Here is an 18,587-nt window from a genome sequence, read left to right as displayed (position 1 = left end):
ACTCCCCGGATCTCAATCCCACAGAGAACCTGTGGTCAGTCCTCAAAAGGCGAGCGGACAAGCAGAAGCCCACAAATTTAGATCAACTCTAGAGAACTAATAAAGCAAGAATGGATCGCTATTAGTCAGGATTTGGCCCAGAAGCTAATATCCAGCATGCCAGAGCGAACTGCAGAGGTTATGAAGAACAAGGGTCAACGCTGTAAATATTGACTCATTATATTTTTTTGCCAATAAAAGCCTGTAAAACGTATGATATGCTTATCATTGTTCTTCAGTATACAATAGAAACATGTGGAAAAATTATCTACAAATTTTGCAAAACACAATTTATGTCACTGCCAAAACTTTTGGCCACGATGTTCAGACGTTTGTTCTATTCGACCGTAAGTGCCCTGCGAAGTGGACATCACAGGATATTCCACCATGATTCCAGTTCGAAGGGAGCATATATGTTCCATTCAAAGGGCATTAAAGTGTGTGAGACATGAATTTAAACTGTATTTATTTACAGATGTATATTATATCACACTTCTCACTTCTCTAGTAAGTTTCGTCTGTGTGTGAAGACGCTGCAGACAGTAGTGTAGCGCAAATCCGTGAATGAATGTTCCGAAGTAAACTTCTACAGATTTCCCGTGCTCAGGAAGTAGGGAGCAATGAACACTGTGTAGGGACCATGTCAGTCTGAACACAGTTCATTCATGGAGCTCTCTTCTAATGAGCTGGTTGTCTGAATCAGGTGTGTTAAATAAGAGAGACATGCAAAATATGCAGAGCGGTGGTACGCGAAGACTGGAATTGAGAACCACTTGCCTATTGTATACATTACCATTCAAAAAATTCATAAGTTCAAAAGTTTGTAATCAGTAAGATTTTATAAAAAATTAGTACTGTTATTCAGCAGTGACACATTATATTGATCAAAAGTAAAAAAGAAGTCACAGTAAAAAAAAAAAAAAAAAGATTTCTATTTCAAATTAATGCTGCTCTTTTGAACTTTCTATATTTGAAAAAAGGCATCATGTTTTCCACAAAAATGTTAATCAGCACAACTGTTTTCAACTTTGATGAACAGCAAATCAGCACATTAGAATGACTGCTGAAGGATCACGTGACACTGAAGACTGGAGTAATGGCTGCTCAAAACTCAGTTTTTCCATCACAGGAATAAACTACTTAAAAAAAAAAAATTTCTTACCAACCCAAAACTTTTGAACAGTAGTGTATGCTAACGTACGTACTTAAATTCACTTTTAGAAATATTTGCATTTAAATTTGATGTTTTTCTTTATCGATGAGTCATGTTGCACTACACAGTTTTTTGTCCAATCAAATGATATATATAGAGAATGACTCGCCTTCCCCCAACAGATATTTTAAATTTGATCAGACTTTTAACATTTAAACTGCTGAATATGCTGAATGATCAATATTTTTATGTTTTTAGGAATGCCATTGATTGAAATACAATCATTGCTGTAGGATAATACAGTATTGTCCCTTGTGATTCATTGCAGATGAAACCAGAGACGGAAGACATTTTTAATGTGTAATTCATTCATAATCATTAGTTCCCCAACAACCAACAGAAATGCTCACACAGAGAATGAAAACACATCAGTGATATTCAGTCTAAATCCTTTTTCAGTGTGAATTGTTTAAAGTAAAAGTTTTACATTTTTCAATGCAGGATATGTAATGTGTCAATTTCAAAGATGAAAGAGTAGAGTTAACTATATGACCGGCTCTAAAGCTCAATGGCTGACACATATACTCATGTTTGGAGGTTCCCCTGGCACAATACAAACGGCTCTACTTAAGGCTTCCTTCCTCACCAGCTGGAAAGGCTTTACAGAAGCTTCCGGAGACAGGGACAGGTGCAGGACAACAGGGGGACTGTTACCCCGCTGTTACAACTACTCGACATCTCTGACTGCTAGCTGTTGCTGTTTTATTGCATCTTATTCAAAGTATTCAGTATAAAATTGTCATGCCAACAAAACTGAAATGAATAGGTGTCAAACCACATCTAACTTTAATAAAACAAGCTTTTTTAAAGATACTTTTTCACACTGAACATAATGTAAAAGGAACTGAAAGAGAGGAAATAGCAGTGGCTATCTGCCTAGTATATGGTTTCACAACTTTGTGAACCAGTGTTAAAGGGATAATTCATCCAGAATAAAAATGCATCATATTGTTTCAAACATGTATGACTTTCCTTGTTTTGTGGAGCATAAAATAATATATTTTGAAGAATTTTGGCAATCAAACCATTTCGTTTCCCACTGAAAAAATACAATGGAAGGCAATGGGATCCGAATAATTCTTTAAAATATCTTTTTGTGTGTGTACCACAGTAAAAAGAAATGCATACAAGTTTGGAACGACATGAGGGTGAGTAAATAATGAGAGAATGTTCATTTTTGGGTCAAATATCTCTTTAAATGCAGAAAACGGTCATTTGTCCTCTGTATTACATGATAAAATGATATACAAGTCACTTAAAAGAACAACCTTCCTGCATTTACTCCTCTTCATCTGAAATAAGACATTGATTTAAATCCTGACATTTTCAACAGAACAAATAGTACTTCCCATTTACTGTCTCACAGGATTTCCTGAACTAGATATAAGAAGATTTAACTGAACGCACATTACCTTCGTCTCTTTTGCAGCTGATCGTCTGGTGGTCTTTAAATGCTAAACCAGTGCTGAACCCATGTGACACGCAGCTTCGCTCTCCTAAACTCTTCCTGTCTGATATGCACAGCGGAAACTGACATGAGGCTTCAGACTTCCCCAATGGTGGTTTCACTGCCGCCTCCTCCTCCTCCCTTTATCTCTCTGTGTCTGCCTCTCTCAAGTTCACCACTGTCTTTATGCACACTGACATTAATCATTATGAGCACTTTAGGAGAACTACTTAGTGTACGCATGTAACTCAAGAGTCCAACACACACACAAATACACACAAACAGAGCGCAGGTGTCCTACTGAGATGCCAAATGGAACCAGTAATGGCCTCATTCAGTCCCTGACAAAACTCCTTCACAATAATCCTTTCACAAGATCATTATCCCACGAGCAAACAACAGGGTGTCTCTCTTGTATGGGCATGTTTTCTTATCAACATTACCATCTCCTGACCCAGAGCATACAGTTAGCTGTAGCTGTTAGAGCATATTTGTGTGTGTGTGTGGCCCCTCCCACATCTTTCATACACACCACTCACTGCGCTCAATCAGGAGATGATGAAATATTCAATACCAATCCACCCAGAGCAGCTTATTCTGACATTAATATTTCATATCCCAACCATAGTCCTGCCAGAACTACAGAAGAGCTATTAGTCTCTGATACACATCCAAAAGTCATTGCCAGCAGAAAATAGGCATCAGATGACAGGTGTTGTTTAGATTATGGATGTATGATATATTGGTGCCAATTCTGAATGTGAATATCCATTTTTCATACTTAGTTAGCATTTAAAATGATTGATTTTGGTTTTTGATTATTGGTATATGTGTATCAGAATATATATGAATTTGCATGTACACTATCGTTTTAAACTTTGGGGTCAGTAGGATTTTTTTTTTATTCAGCAAGGATGTATTAAAATGAACAAAAGTGACAGTAAAGACATTTATAATATTAAAAAGATTTCTATTTCAAATAAATGCTGTTCTTTGGAACTGTCTATTCATCAAAGAATCCTGATAAAAATGTATTAGGGTTTCCACAGAAATATTAAGCAGCAAAACTGTTCAAAAACAAAGTTTTTCAAAAACATTCAAAAACAAATTCTTGTCAACACCAAAGTAGTGTACAGTACTACACACACTGGCCAAAAAGTCAATCCAATACATGCTGAACAAGGAAAAGGGGAAGTCAAGAGAAAAAAACATTTCACAATCTTATCTGAACTTTTTCTTCTACTTTTAATCTCTTCTTTATTCAAGCTCTTCAGTTAAACGTCGGTTAGGAAAATATAGATAAAGAAAAAACCTCCAGTTTTCCATGCAACATGACCTTGCTTCAGTCTCTGCGATGCAAAAGCCACTTTTTCATGCTTTTCACTGGAACAGCCATCAAACTACTTCAGCACCACGTTTCAAGAGCCATGTACTTTTCCACGCTTACGCAACTGTGCACTCTAGCATTAAATGTGTCAGGGGAGTCTATGAAAAATGAATGCAAAAGAGCATGAGAACTATTTTTACACAGTCTTTTGGACTCATGTGACTATCCAATCTGCCAGTTCTCCAAATGATCAACTCTGCATCTACAAAAGTACCTAATTATGAATAATTACATGTTTTTCAAACACAGACGGTCTGGTGGCTTGGCACTTGAGTTGTACGTGTTTCGGTGCTGGGAAGACTGTGGAAGTGGGACAGACAGGATGGAAGCGGTGGTTTATCCCGCTTCAGCATCCAAAACTGACCAAACTCGGTTGGTGGACATCTCTTTTTTGCATGTTTGCATGTTACTATTTAAGTAATAAATTCTAATTTAATAATAAAATAAAAAGTAATAAAATCTAATTTCATGTTTGTTCATGCTATTGTCTGCAATGACTTGAAACCAACCACGGCCACCGTTCCATCCCTTCTCTTCTCTCCCATGGCTTGGAAGTTCCCCCTTGGTGTCCAATTCCAAAGCAACCGCTCACTAACCTCGGTCTTTAAGATCCAGGCCAAGATCTCCGCTTGATGTTACTGGCCTACATCCATTCCCTCACCTCCCCCAACCAGCATCTTCTTAAAAAACACTATAGCTCTGCTATTGTTTAAATTGCCACGGCAACCTGGAAAACACTTGCGAACCGACAACAAGCTTCGTCCAACAATGCTGAAAGTCACATGTCTGCTCCCTCTTCCTTTTCTTCTTCCTTCCCATCGTTCATGTGTTTAGCAGCTTGCACTGCCGCAGTTGTCAGAGTGTTTTCTGATGGCTGCTGCTGTTTCTGAAACCCTCAAGAGTTAAGAAGTAAACACAGCTATACTTCACAATCTGCTGCATGGAAAATGTGACGCCCACATCTGACTGAGATTCTAACTTGCAACTGAGACACTAGTCTGGTAACGAATAACTTACTAGGAACACCAAAAGAATCCACATTTATCAAAACAAATGTTTTTTCGATGCAGTTGTTTAGTTTAGAGAAACTGTTTCAAGATGAAGAGAAGGAATCTCATTTTTCCCCCATGATTTTCCTCATGTTTGAGCTCTCTGAAGATGTTTCCCTGACTCACTCACACTCGAATGTGTCACAGGCACCACCTGCAGTTGTGAGGAGCACTTTTAAAAGTGATGGTTCACCCAAAAATGAAAAATCTTTTATAATTTAGTCCCTATCATGTAATTTTTTGGTCTGTTTCTAACAACGTTTTCATATGGCTCAAGAAGATTTGCAAGAATTGCATGATTTGTAGGCACCTAAAAGAATTATTGTGGTTTTATAAAACAATTAGTCCCGGTCCTCAAATCTGATTGGTCCAGCAGCGTTCCAGGAGTGCTGATATTTACAATAGTCCAACAGCAGAGGGACATTTCACTATTTGTATCACTCTGCTTGTCTGTGTCCTTGGTGACTCACAAAGGTTGATGCTTTGGCCTCTTTTAGAACTATTTTCACTGGCGCCAAAGAAATATATGAAATAACTATCCAATTTCAGTCTGAATCACACGCTATCGCACTCACAATGGTGCTGCTGGTCTAAATATCAGCAGTGATTACCTGAGGCCAAATCACATGTTATTCAGCCCTTACTGGAAAGTCGAGGTCCATAATATTTTTTATGTTTTTGTAAGATCTCTTTTATGCTAATCAAGTTACTGTAAAAACAATAAAGGTGTGAAATAATATTACAATTTAAAATAACTGTTTTCTATTTAACATATTTACAAATACAATTTATTCCTGAATTTTCAGCAGCCATTAATCTTTAGTGTCACATGATCCTTCAGAAATAATTCTACCGGTAATATGATTTACTGCTCCATTAATGGTGGAATAATCGTGCTGCTTAAAGAAAGTGTGAAAACTGATTGATGAACAGAAAAAATCTTTTGTAACATTATAAACTGTCACTTTTGATCAATTTAATGTGTCCGTGATGAACAAAAGTCTGTTAATATGCTTTCATCGTACAGAAAAAAGAAGCATGAACTTCTTTTGTGTTCCACAGAAGAAAGAAAGTCATACTGGTTTGGATGGAACAGCATGTGCATAAGTAAACCGTAACTATTCTGGATAAACCAGACTGGTTATGTAATCTGGCCAAATATAATGCCAGGCCAGTCATTTGAGCCTATAGTTACTTTCTCATTGCAAACACAGATATCTCATAGGGGACATAAACAACTCTAAATGTTAAACACTGTAGCATATTTTTCTCTTGTCAAGAGTCTACAGATGCTATTGTAATCTGAAGCCTGAATATTATATTACATTTCCAGTAAGACATTCTCAATAAATTGCAATACACAACTGATCATATTACGCATTATGATAGAAAGTTGCAAACACATGCCAGCATAAAACAGCCACGGGCACATCAGCATCCAAGTCTGAACAAATCGTGAGTAACAAACAACATGAATGAAAGCAAGCACACAAACACCCACCCCTCTCTCGCAGATCTCTGCTCTCCAGATGCCCGATGTCACGATGCCCGTCGCTCAGATCAGATTCTGAAGGGTTTTGAATCTTATCTGTGCTTTTATGCCTCCAGACGGCACTAAACTGAACGAACCTACCATCCGCGACGCTATGAACCGATCCAAGGCTTTCCCCACTCCAACTCAAACCGAGCTTCTGAGCTCGCATCGGGAACAATCGCAGTTTGAGGGGGCGTTTGAGGAGGAGGAATACCCCATCTGCTGTTCCAGACCTCAGATAGCGCAGCAGCCATTCAGCGCGCCCGCGGACGCCCCTTTGTTCGCGCTGCTCCTTTAGCGCTGGACACTGGACAGCATGTGCGTTCAGCGGGGAATCCCCAAAACAATAGCGCGCGGACGCTGCAGAGGAAAAGAAGGATCTGATAAAACAGTTTCTCCCGTTTGATCCCCATCGGTAACATCTGTGACTAAAATGTACAAAAAGACACAAACAACTCTAAAAGAGTTTGTCTCTCTGAAAGATGATGACAATGTACTACTACACAAAAGCCTTAGTACATATTTGGTACACATAATATTGTCATAATACTATTATTATATGGATAATAGTTCTTAAACTATTAAATTGTTATTAATGTTATAAAAATCGACTTTTACACGGTAACATTTTATAATGTCTTATTTGTTAACGTTAGTAAATGCTAACATGACCTAACAATGAGCAATATTCTTATAGCATTTATTAACCTCGTTAATGTTAATTACTAAAAAATAATCATGATTATGTTCACAGTGCATGATAACTCTTTATTTACGTATTAGTAAACGATAAGATTCATATTAATTAGGAGCTGTAAAAGGTGTTAATTGTTCATGTAACAAATTTAGTTAACTATTGTTAACAAATGAAACCTTATTGTAAAGTGTTACCATTTAAACATGTCTAGTTGACAAGAAAAACACATTTTGAATAAAACCGTTTCACGTTATAAAATTGTAAAAATAAGCCTGGTTACATTAAATCTGAGATATGTACTGTGTGTGTGTGTGTGTGTATATGTGTGTATATATATATATATTAATTAGGAGCTGTAAAAGGTGTTAATTGTTCATGTAACAAATTTAGTTAACTATTGTTAACAAATGAAACCTTATTGTAAAGTGTTACCATTTAAACATGTCTAGTTGACAAGAAAAACACATTTTGAATAAAACCGTTTCACGTTATAAAATTGTAAAAATAAGCCTGGTTACATTAAATCTGAGATATATACTGTGTGTGTGTGTGTGTGTGTGTATATGTGTATATATATATATACACATACATGTGTGTATATATGTATATATATACACATACATATGTGTGTGTATATATATATATATATATATACATACATACATGTGTGTGTATATATATATGTGTGTGTGTGTGTGTGTGTGTGTGCATAGGCCTGTATATATATATATATATATATATATGGCTGTTCAATGAGTAAAAACACATTTGTTCACTCACTGAAAATTTGGCATCAAATGGGTAAGTGACATTGAAGGTGAGGATTAGATCATCATGGGTTGTCACGGGTCAGAAAATGAGCAAATCTGAGCTGGGAATGACTGATATCGTTTAATCTCTTGTAATCTGGTAGGCTACCAGCTATGATCTACCCATCTGTCGAGAGCACAGTTAAAGGGTTCATACAGCCTAAAAAGCAGTAAAATAGTTTAGGGAGCTCAAGATTAAGAAGAACTAAAACTACTGAAGTAAAAAGTACAACATACTTTGTTCATTTTGTAACATTGTTTTTTTTTTTTTGTGTGATAGAGATTTGTCTTGTAGACATCTTCACCATGAGATACCTCTTGTAGGTCTATCATTCATCATATCATTTGATAAATAAGCAGTGCTTCCTCTATTAATAATGTAGACCCCACCATTCAAAATGGGACCACAAAGAATAGACCTGGTGTTGTTGACAGCATCTCTTCACTTTCTTCTCTCTGCATCCCCTATGACTGCATCTATTAACTGAGTCTGGTTGAGTTGTGTGTGCTTAATCATGTTAACTCAGATGGTTACGGTCAACACACACACGCACGCACGCACGCACACACACACACACACGGTTGATGGGGGAGAAGCAGAGGTGAAGAACAGATATGTGTAACCTGATATACTTGATGAGTTTTCCAGATCAGATAGAAAAGAGACCAATATTTTATTGTCACCTTGCATAGTAACTAGACTATAATTCAGAAAGTCATTCTGTTCACTTGAAAATGTGAAAGGATGCAGGAATAGACAACAATGTAATTTGATTTGTTTGAATAATCATTAAAATAATTATTTAAATTATACTTTATTTATTTATTATTTATAATAATAAGTTATAATTATTATATAATGATATTTCCTTTTTAAATACTTAATTGGGGGGAACCTAGATACACACACAAACACACACATACAAAAAGACAAAAGACATTATGTTTTGCTCAGAAACATCTTATTAAATATCTTTAGGGACATGGAACAAAACAAGTTCTGCTGTTTCTACTTACAGGAGCTGCAATGGCTGGTCCAAGAATATAGCACATTCTGCCCTCAATATATATATTCATACATTTATAATAGTCTCAATGCATTGCACCTCTTTCTATTTTTTTGTACTACTTTTAACATGAACAGGAAGTAATGTTAGAAAAATACAATATGAAAACAGTCTAGTTAACAAAAATATTCAATCAAACTACAGATTTAAAAAAAAAAAGACAACAAAAAAGAGAATTTGTTTTACTCAAATAAAAATGTAACAAATTGGTGCGCTTTGCAGCATGATGATTTAAGATAAGCATTTTTTTCCCAACATCTTGTCTGTAAAAACACAACATGATGTGTAAAAAAAACAATAAAACATTAAAAACATATTACAATTCAGAGAAACTAAGTATATTCTTCAGATATATCCCCTTCAAAATAACTGAAGGGTTGTTTTTCTTTGAATCACATGCCACCATGTTATCAAGACCCATCACAAACTTTAAATCTCAGCGGATACTGAAATGTAGCACAAGAGCGTGTATTTCCAAAATGTTATCATATCAAAAACTATATTTAGCATCAATAAATCAACTTTTGCTATATATTTTTTTCAGTAATCCCCATCACTTGACAAATATTTATGCATGTCACTACCATAGAAACCTTTATGACTGACAGACAATTAAACACCACAGGATGTGAAAGGTCTTCATAAGTTTCAAATAACATTTCAATAAACTATTTAAGGATAAAAGTTTAAGGAGATGAGGACTGACACCACTGCAAGCACTATCGGTGTGAATGGGAGAAGATTTAGTGGCAAACTGCACACTTTCTCAGTTGCATTTACTTTGGATTCTTAGACAATCATTATACCACACTTTAGAGTGCTGAATGTTTTACAATAAGATTATTTTAGGAACACAAAGTGTTATAGTAATGAATTCTTTACGACATAATTTGTGTTTTGACACTCAGTGATTCGAACTGTAGATCTTATTCTACTCAATTACTGCAGCACACTTTTCCAAGTGTTGATGAAGCAGTAAGTAAATTAGTATTGCCTTGTATACAGAACTCGGATCTGGCTTTTAGGTCCCAAACACTGTCACTTAAACATTCTCAAACACATTAAAAACACTCTGCGATGTGTTCTTTCCTGCTATAGTGCACAGAAGTTTTTTTTTTTTTTTAATGTGTAAATAAGGCTAAAAACAAAGTAACAGTTGTAACATTGTGTTACCAAGTGAAATGGTCCTTGCATAATTAGGGTTTTCAGTTAAAGACTAATACAACACAAATCCAACAAACCAACATCAAGCTGTATTACAGGTCAGCTAGAAAGAGAAAAAAAACATCTCAAACATGTTAGTTGGAATGACTCACCGAGGAAGCACCAGTTATGTTGTAAATGTCAAGACTGTGGTAATATAAAACTGCAATTTCTCAGCTGCAACACACACCACACACACACCTTCAGCATTTCAAATCAAACCTTGGAGTGGAGAGTTGCATCTCCCATTTCCTGCTTACAGGCAGCAAAGGATAGTAGATATAGTACATATAAATAAATAAATTACAAGTCAACAAAAGAAACTCTGAATCTGAAGTGGATACACTATGAGCCTCAAATAAAGATTCAACCATCAGATGGAGCTCTAAGTGAGATTATCACAGAGGTTAAAGCACAACTGTACACTATTAAATCAAGAGGGCCACTGAAGTCACCATTCCATGACATTAGAGTGTCCAATAGTCAAATATTGGTTTCAATGCTATAACAAAAACTGAAAAAAATGCTTTGTATTGTACATGTTGTTACTGTAAAGATCATAAAATGTCTGTAAACCAAAGATGAGAAATGTGAACTTATAGTTACAACTAAATACTAAGGATTAGAAATTGATTGTGATAATACAGTATAATAGGATTTGTACAGTTGGAGAACCTGTCAATAAATGCCCACTAAATGCCGCCCATCCTCTCTGTGATCAAAAACAAACCACATCTGCAGTGCTTGTGGGAATCTACATTATAAACCACATTCACTTGAACAGCAGTGAGGAGGTGTCACCTATATCAAACAATAGACAGACCAAAAATGTGGCGCCCAAAGGAGGGCTCAATCGATTTTGACCAAAAGAAAATGTTTCCCACATCTTTCAATGGGACTGCCTGAGTGCAACAATTCTCAAGTTTTTCCCTTCCAGTCTTCCTTCATTTGCAAACCATGCACTGATAGTACATTCGTTTTTCGTATAATTTTACCTACTGCATAGCTATCTGCCTCCAAAACGTGCAATCACTACAATTTCAAGGTGGCAAATAACAGTATTTAATAAGAAACACCCCTTTCGATATGAGCTTTTAATCGAAATAGCAGCTAACTAACGATTTGGAAGCAAGACTCTAGAAGTTAAATTAGGAACAAGCAAACTACATTTTGTGCGTTAATTCAAGCAATGCAATTCAAACATAAAGCACAATAACCTTGCATCACTATGTAAACCTTAAACAATCCTCTTGCTTTAACGGGATCCGGAACTGCACCATGCATAATGTCTGTTGTGAATGTGAAAGTGTGTGATAGCACTCATTAGTACGTCGTTTAAATTCAAACATCCAATTATCTACATAAGGATGCTTTGTGCAGATGGAGCAGTGCAGGCCAAAAAAAGGGAACTCTGATATTGGAAATTCAGTAGATTATATAAAGTGATTTTTCAGTCTCTGTTCACATGTCCTCCCACACAGAGAGAGATGAACGAGTACAACCTGCATTGCATCCACTCGCTGTTGTCATGGAGACACTTTCAGATCAGTGCCAAAAGTGCGCTGTCAAAGTTTTTAGAAGCCGTTTTCACAGCTAGAAACCAACTTTAGCATTGATGACAAACTTGATGAGTCAATCAGAAAGGATACAGAGTTTTTAAAGGATTGTGGGATGAAAAGAGTTTATAGCTGGCTGTTTAGTAAAGGACTGGACTGCGGATTTCACTGACTGGGTGGAATGGAGCATTGTGACTACCATCTAAAAACCTACCGGTGCTAAACACTATACCCCACTTTCTCCCAGTTCTGGCTTTGTTGGCATGTCGTCCTCTCTCCTGTTGTGGCGCTCATGGCAGCTGTGGGTGAGGACGCTCCACTGGTAGCCAGCGAATGTGGGGCTGATTGGGAGGTACTGGAAAAAGCGATGGCGCCGCAGGAAGTCCATACCAAACGGAAGGTCGTAAGACTCCATTCTGTTCCGTTTAGATACGCTGTTTCCACGATTCATCTTGCGTATGCCCCTTTCCTCCGGGGTGCCTGGAACAGAAAAAAAAAAGAGTTAATGAGAGGGAAGCAGGGAATGCACCAAAAATTAGGGCTGGGACAATAAATCGATGCATCGCGATTAGTGTATCGATTCTGAGATTTTCGGAATGCATCGTGATTCTCTCTGGACTCGATTCTGAGCTTAGTTTTTAACAGCAGATGGCGCTCTAGGCTAGTTTTTAACTGAACACTCAAATGCCCACGAAGAAGAGGGCTTGTGCATTCGGCTGAGTAATGCAAGTGGTTAAAGGAGCCATAGAATGCAAAAATCACTTTTATAAGGTGTTTGAACACAGTGGCCGCAGTGTGTGAAAACAACCAGCCTATAATGGTAAAAATCCACCCACTAATTGTTTTATAATCCCAATAAATCATAAACAGTCTCTCCACAATAGCAGTTCCAGATTTCTCACTACTATGACGTCATACTCGGGGGAAGTCCCGCCCATTTGTGATGCTCTCTGCCCTATTAGCATATACACAGCCCTGAGTGAGAAGCAGCGGTCCGCCATTACTGTTTTCTTGCTGTAGCTGCTGGAGGTACAATGTCAGCGCCAAAGAGCCATTAAAAGTGTCGTGTGTTGGGATGCACCAACGAACATATAGAGTCTCCATTGACCGCTGAGAACACGGTGGTTAATTTTATTTTCGAAGGAAATGTCCCAGAAAAAAAAGCAGAAAAGTCCTATACGTTTGTGCTAACATTTTACACCGGACTGCATCATAAACTAGGGTCAGTTCAGCGCTGGAGTTGTGCAAAGATTGCTTCTGAAAGAGGGATCGATACCAACGCTTCGTGCACAAATGTCCAGACTCCAGACAAAGTAAACATCACGCCTCATATTTTGTTTTCCAAAAGAGAGCTTCTTGGCTCTCTGTAAGGCTAATGTTGCTAAAGCTACCATTGTCTCTGCCTGTTTTCACTAATGCTGCCTTCACGTGCTACCAGAATGATCGTAAATAGGAATGTGGTAGTTAAAAATTGCATTTGGAAGCAATGTGAGGTCAGTAACACTGTCACCACCAGTTAAACCGTAACACCGGTATGCCCGCGAGCATGAGCTCTTGAAGCTCTGCACTCTTCAGAAAAGGGAGGCGGGAGCACCAGCTCATTTTCATTTAAAGGGGACAAACACAAGAAACAGCGCGTTTTGGCTCATACCCTAAAAGTGGCAATTTCAACAAGCTATAAAAAATTATCTGTGGGGTATTTTGAGATAAAACTTCACATACACACTCTGGGGACATCAGAGAACAATTTAAAATATTGTATCAATGCATTCTATGGCATCTTTAAATGTACTTGCACATTTGCTTTTATGCTTTTATGATGCGAGATTAATGTAAACACAGCCCACTGTGAACATCCTTGTAATTCGCTTCAACCTTTTCGAACTTTATGAATGATTATTTTAGGTTCAAATGGTGCGTGTGTAAGGAACTGGAAGCAAGCAGAATACGGCTATTTCTAAAGCACGCAGTGCCATCTGCTGTTAAAAACTAAGCTCAGAATCGATTCAAGAGAGAATCGCGATGCCTTCGGAAAATCTCAGAATCGATGCGGAATCATTTCTCGATTCGCGATGCATCGATTTATTGTCCCAGCCCTATCAAAAATGAACTAAAACATGATCAACAAGAAAGAACTAAAGGTTTATAATGTTTTCTAAATATTTTAAACTAGAACTGCACAATTATTTGAAAATAAAACTGAAATTGCAATATGGTTTAGTGTGATTATCAAATTGCAAAGGCTTTTATTTAATTAAATTGTGTTTCAAAGTATAGCACAGCACTGTATATTTTTACACATGAGAAGATCAGGTGTTTTTTTTCCAAGAGAAGTTTGGTTTGCAGTAAATGCTGCTCCACTTCAACTTCATCTCTGCATCTGCTTTGGGTCACTTTTGATAATGCAACACATGCCACCCATCTTCCCAAACTTTTAATGAGAAGCCCTAATAAACCGGCTGTTGACAACCGAAGAGAAGTTTTAAGGGCTTACAGCAGTTTTCTGCCAAAATAAAAGCTTGATTGCTATAATAATATTAATAACAATAATAATATTATTGTCATTATTAGTCCTATTAATATATAATCACTTTTTGGCCAAATTTGTACAGCCCTAATTTATATAGTGCTATAAATTCTTAATGTTATAATTTCAACATCAAATGGTGATTAAAACAGCACAAAAACTCTTCATCATACAACAGTACAAAAAAAAAATACACGTGCTATTCCTATGTTATTACTACATAAATTAAAATTACATTAATTAAAAACAAGAAAAATTTTTTGCAACTTCAAATTATACACAAACTAGTTTGGTTATTTTGAAGGATGACAGCTACCAGGTAGCTACCAAGTGACATGAATTTTCACCAAAGGTTTAATTAGATTGAAAATAGCAGTTCTCCATCTCCTGATTTTTCAGACAAATAGTGTTTTATGAGTGTATTATGAGATTTGCACCTACCAGGAATAGTATTATCCAGCACAAACGCCACAGAACCTCCTACAAACATGGCAGTCGTAAGCAGAACGTTCAGCACCTGATCTATCTGCACTATACCTACAAAAGAAGAAAAGAATATGGTTTCTCACTGGCTCCTCAAGAAGCAATCATCATTTCCCATGTGGTGAGTATACACATGTTTGTGTATCTACCAGTGACTAGAGGGTTTCCTTTGAGGTAGCTGGGCAGGACCAGGCCAAAGAAGATGGAGAAGCCAAGGACAAACAGATTGCGGGATGAGTTGAGATCCACAAATTGCAGATTGGAAAGGCCAACAGCGGTGATCATGCCGAATAGAGTGCAGAACAGCGCCCCCAGAACTGGGTCAGGCAATGATGCGAAGAGAGCGCTGAATTTACCCACCATTCCTAGTAATAGCATCAGTGCCGCGCCATACTGAATTACTCGCCTGCTCCCCACCTACACAATAAAACACACAGAGAGAAGAAACGACCAATCAGAGAATACCTCCTGCATCAAGTGCATTACATGACTAGCACACAATACATTGACACCACAAACATTGCTATTTACACTGTAATATACAGTAACAAGTGAGATACAAAACCTAAAAAGTCAGCTGAAATATACACTATAATTACAAAGTTTGTAGTCAGTAAGATTTTTTAAATGTTTTTGAAAGAAGTCTTTTATGCTCACCAAGGCTGCATTTATTTGATTGAAAACAGTGAATATTATATAGTAATATTATGAAATATTATCAATTTGAAATAACAGTTTTCTATTTTAATATATTTTAAAATGTAATAAGATTCCTGTGATAGTAAATCTGAACTTTCAGCAGTCATTTCTCCAGCCTTCGGTGTCACATGATCATTCTAATATTACTGATTTGCTGCTCAAGAAATATTTATTATTATTAACAATGTTGAAAATAATTGTGCTGCTTAATACTTTTGGAGAAACAGTGATATTCCAGGAGTTATTGATGAATAGAAGAAAAGAAAAAAAAAATCAAAAGAACAACATTTACTAAATATAGAAATATACTAATATTATAAATGTCACTTTTTTTTCAATTTAATGCATCCTTGCAGAATAAAAGCATTCATTTCTTACAAAGGAAAAAAGAAAAGAAAAGAAAAAAAATTTGCACTAACCCCAAATGTTTGAAATGTAGCGTATGTCCATGAATATATTTAGTTTCCTTCCCAAATTGTTGAAGTAAACGCGTCAGCACAAATTGTAATTGTGGAACTGTAATACTAGTATTAAGTATCAAAATCAAAGTAGTAGACTCATGAGTAGCAGTTGCATGCGTAATAAATTAATGAATAAATAAATAGTTCCTGTGGGAGTACATAAACAGCCAGAGTTTATTTTAAATTACGACTGCTGGAAACTCAAGAGCTGCTCTCTTCAGTACTGAAGGTCTTTAGGGTGCTAATGATCCGCTGCAGTCACTGAGGGCCACTACACACTCTAACACATGCTGCTATGTGCTACAGTATATGGACTGCTCTCTGAATGTGCTTTTAACACCCAGCTCCTTAAAGCCAAGATCTGCTCTCTGTAAAGCCAGCTTACGAGTCAAGATGGTGCTATTTTTGTTCCTTCGTTGTAAACGATTACACAAAAGAAATACCAGAGAGGCTGAATAGGAAAAGATCCTACTTTGGTGATGCCCAGCACTCCAATATTTGGGCTAGAAGATGTGGAACCATTTCCTGTCCCGAAGATGCCATCGAGAACACAGGAAAGACCCTCCATGAAGATCCCTCTGGGAAAAAGTGATTCCAATTAGAGCATTAGGACAACCAAACATGCTAGGTGTCTTATCAGTTTTGATATGTGCAATTGTGTCCTTGTGTTGTACCTGTTAATGGCATGTATAGGTGGAGGCGGAGCACAGGAGAGACGGGCACAGGCGTAATAGTCTCCAATGGACTCTATGATGCTGGCAACTACAGCACTTAACATCCCAATCACCCCTGCTGCTGTCACTGTGGGCAACCCCCACTGGACTAGAACACATAACCATTCAAACAAAGCATTATGTATAATCTTATCAGGTTTAGTATTTAACAATTCCCACCACATGAAGGTTTATTGAATACATTATATTCACTACACAATTTAGTTCTCACTGTCTCACTGTAATTATCAGTTTAAATGTAAGAACTGATGTAGAACTGATGTAGTTCATCTATTATATAACATAGTGATCTGCTTATAAGCCTCCTAAATGTCATGGAACCTCATTGGAACAACATACCAACATGGCTATATTTCTTAACACACTTAACTTGAATTAAAAGTTCAACTATAAAGTACAGTTTAAATCATTGAGTCATAATAATCTTTTGTTGTGCCTTTAAAACTTATTTTGATGTATAGATGTTACATTTAAAGTTAATACACTATAACTACAAATATATTACAAATGTGAAATTAAAATATTATTTAAAAAAACAACATATACGTTTTAATAGAACACATTAAGGTATATTTCAGTTTGCCATAAATGCTTGTCAGCACACTTTACCATATTTCAAAAACAATAGGAGTAATTATGAAATTACATATATAAATGTACTCAAGTCTTACTTTGGTGGGTCAAAAACACTCTAAAGTTAAGCTAGTTACATTTAATATAAATGTAAATTATAATACTTTTTTCCATTTAATTGCAATTAACATGCAAAAAAGCCTCCTAAAGCATTACACACACACACACACACACACACACAAACACAAACACAAACACAAACACTCACAGGGGTAGGGTATCTTAAACCAGGGGGCGGCTGCCAGGATGCCCTGTCGGGCGTCTGTTCGGGCGTAGAACCCATATTTGTCCTTCTCAGGAGGAAACACATCAGTCACCGTGAAGATGAAACACAGAAACCATGACACAAGGATAGCCATGATGATCTACAGAGAGAAAGAAAAAGAGATAAACCCAGCTACTTAAAAAAAAAAAAAGAAACTCTTCTCATTCTAAATTCTGATGAGTAACCTAGACTGCTGAACACAAAGCCAGACATGTTATCCAACCTCCTTCACTAGCCTTCAAACAAGCAGACAGCACTGCATGCTGAAACTCCCTCACGATTCATCATCAAGGATCAATCTGTGTATTTTGGATTGCCTCTATCTGCCACCCACACTCACTTTCATTGCCATGTCATTGTCTGCTGTGCTTCCATTTAAAAACACAGGCCAAAATGACCTCATCTCTGAAACAGCATGGTAATTAAGGCTGTCATCAGAGCTAACAGCAGATTAAGAGCTGTGCCAAAACTCTGAAAATGCCACCTCACGCTCCTGGGAGCTGGAGACACCAGACTGCTAATGATTATGATAATTCCTTTATGAGAATGTGGATCATTTTTTTAAATGAAAAACGCAATACACTGATTATTGAGATATGGAACAACACATGTTCAACAACTTTACCTGCCAATAGATTTAAAAAGCAACATTTGCAATTAATCAGAAATTCAAATTATTCAGAGATGATCACTTGAATGTTAAAAACAAAACACAAAAGAAAAACATATTCCGATTTCATCTGCTATGAAATTCTGGTGTTTAAGCATTTTTTAAAAATAATTG

General features: G+C 36.7%; 2 protein-coding genes across 4 annotated transcripts in view; both read right to left on the bottom strand.

Annotated features, from left to right (window-relative positions):
• The window catches only part of LOC107753151 (ras association domain-containing protein 2-like), a 15,791-nt gene extending 7,489 nt beyond the window's left edge, over positions 1-8,302 (bottom strand). The window contains exons 1-4 of the mRNA XM_016569273.1: positions 8,299-8,302; positions 8,133-8,141; positions 1,122-1,127; positions 813-816 (exon numbers count right to left, since the gene is read on the bottom strand). Coding sequence (XP_016424759.1) covers positions 813-816; positions 1,122-1,127; positions 8,133-8,141; positions 8,299-8,302 — 23 coding nt within the window. The remainder of the gene's footprint in view (positions 1-812; positions 817-1,121; positions 1,128-8,132; positions 8,142-8,298) is intronic.
• The window catches only part of slc23a2 (solute carrier family 23 member 2), a 46,457-nt gene that overhangs the window by 1,242 nt on the left and 26,628 nt on the right, over positions 1-18,587 (bottom strand). For 2 of the 3 annotated variants that reach the window (XM_016569243.1, XM_016569244.1), the window contains 6 exons: positions 17,747-17,903; positions 16,846-16,993; positions 16,644-16,749; positions 15,161-15,428; positions 14,970-15,065; positions 9,456-12,481 (listed from right to left, as the gene is read on the bottom strand). In XM_016569243.1, coding sequence (XP_016424729.1) covers positions 12,228-12,481; positions 14,970-15,065; positions 15,161-15,428; positions 16,644-16,749; positions 16,846-16,993; positions 17,747-17,903 — 1,029 coding nt within the window. In that variant the 3' untranslated portion in view covers positions 9,456-12,227. Of the gene's footprint in view, positions 1-9,455; positions 12,482-14,969; positions 15,066-15,160; positions 15,429-16,643; positions 16,750-16,845; positions 16,994-17,746; positions 17,904-18,587 lie in introns of those variants that run through there. The other variant, XR_001641432.1, reaches the window with a different exon arrangement.

Source organism: Sinocyclocheilus rhinocerous, unplaced genomic scaffold, assembly GCF_001515625.1.
Source record: "Sinocyclocheilus rhinocerous isolate Xijiao unplaced genomic scaffold, SAMN03320098_v1.1 scaffold20, whole genome shotgun sequence".
NCBI classification, from domain to species: Eukaryota; Metazoa; Chordata; class Actinopteri; order Cypriniformes; family Cyprinidae; genus Sinocyclocheilus; species Sinocyclocheilus rhinocerous.
The sequence above is the reverse complement of the archived record's forward strand: the minus strand, read 5'-3'. Positions and strand labels throughout refer to the sequence as shown.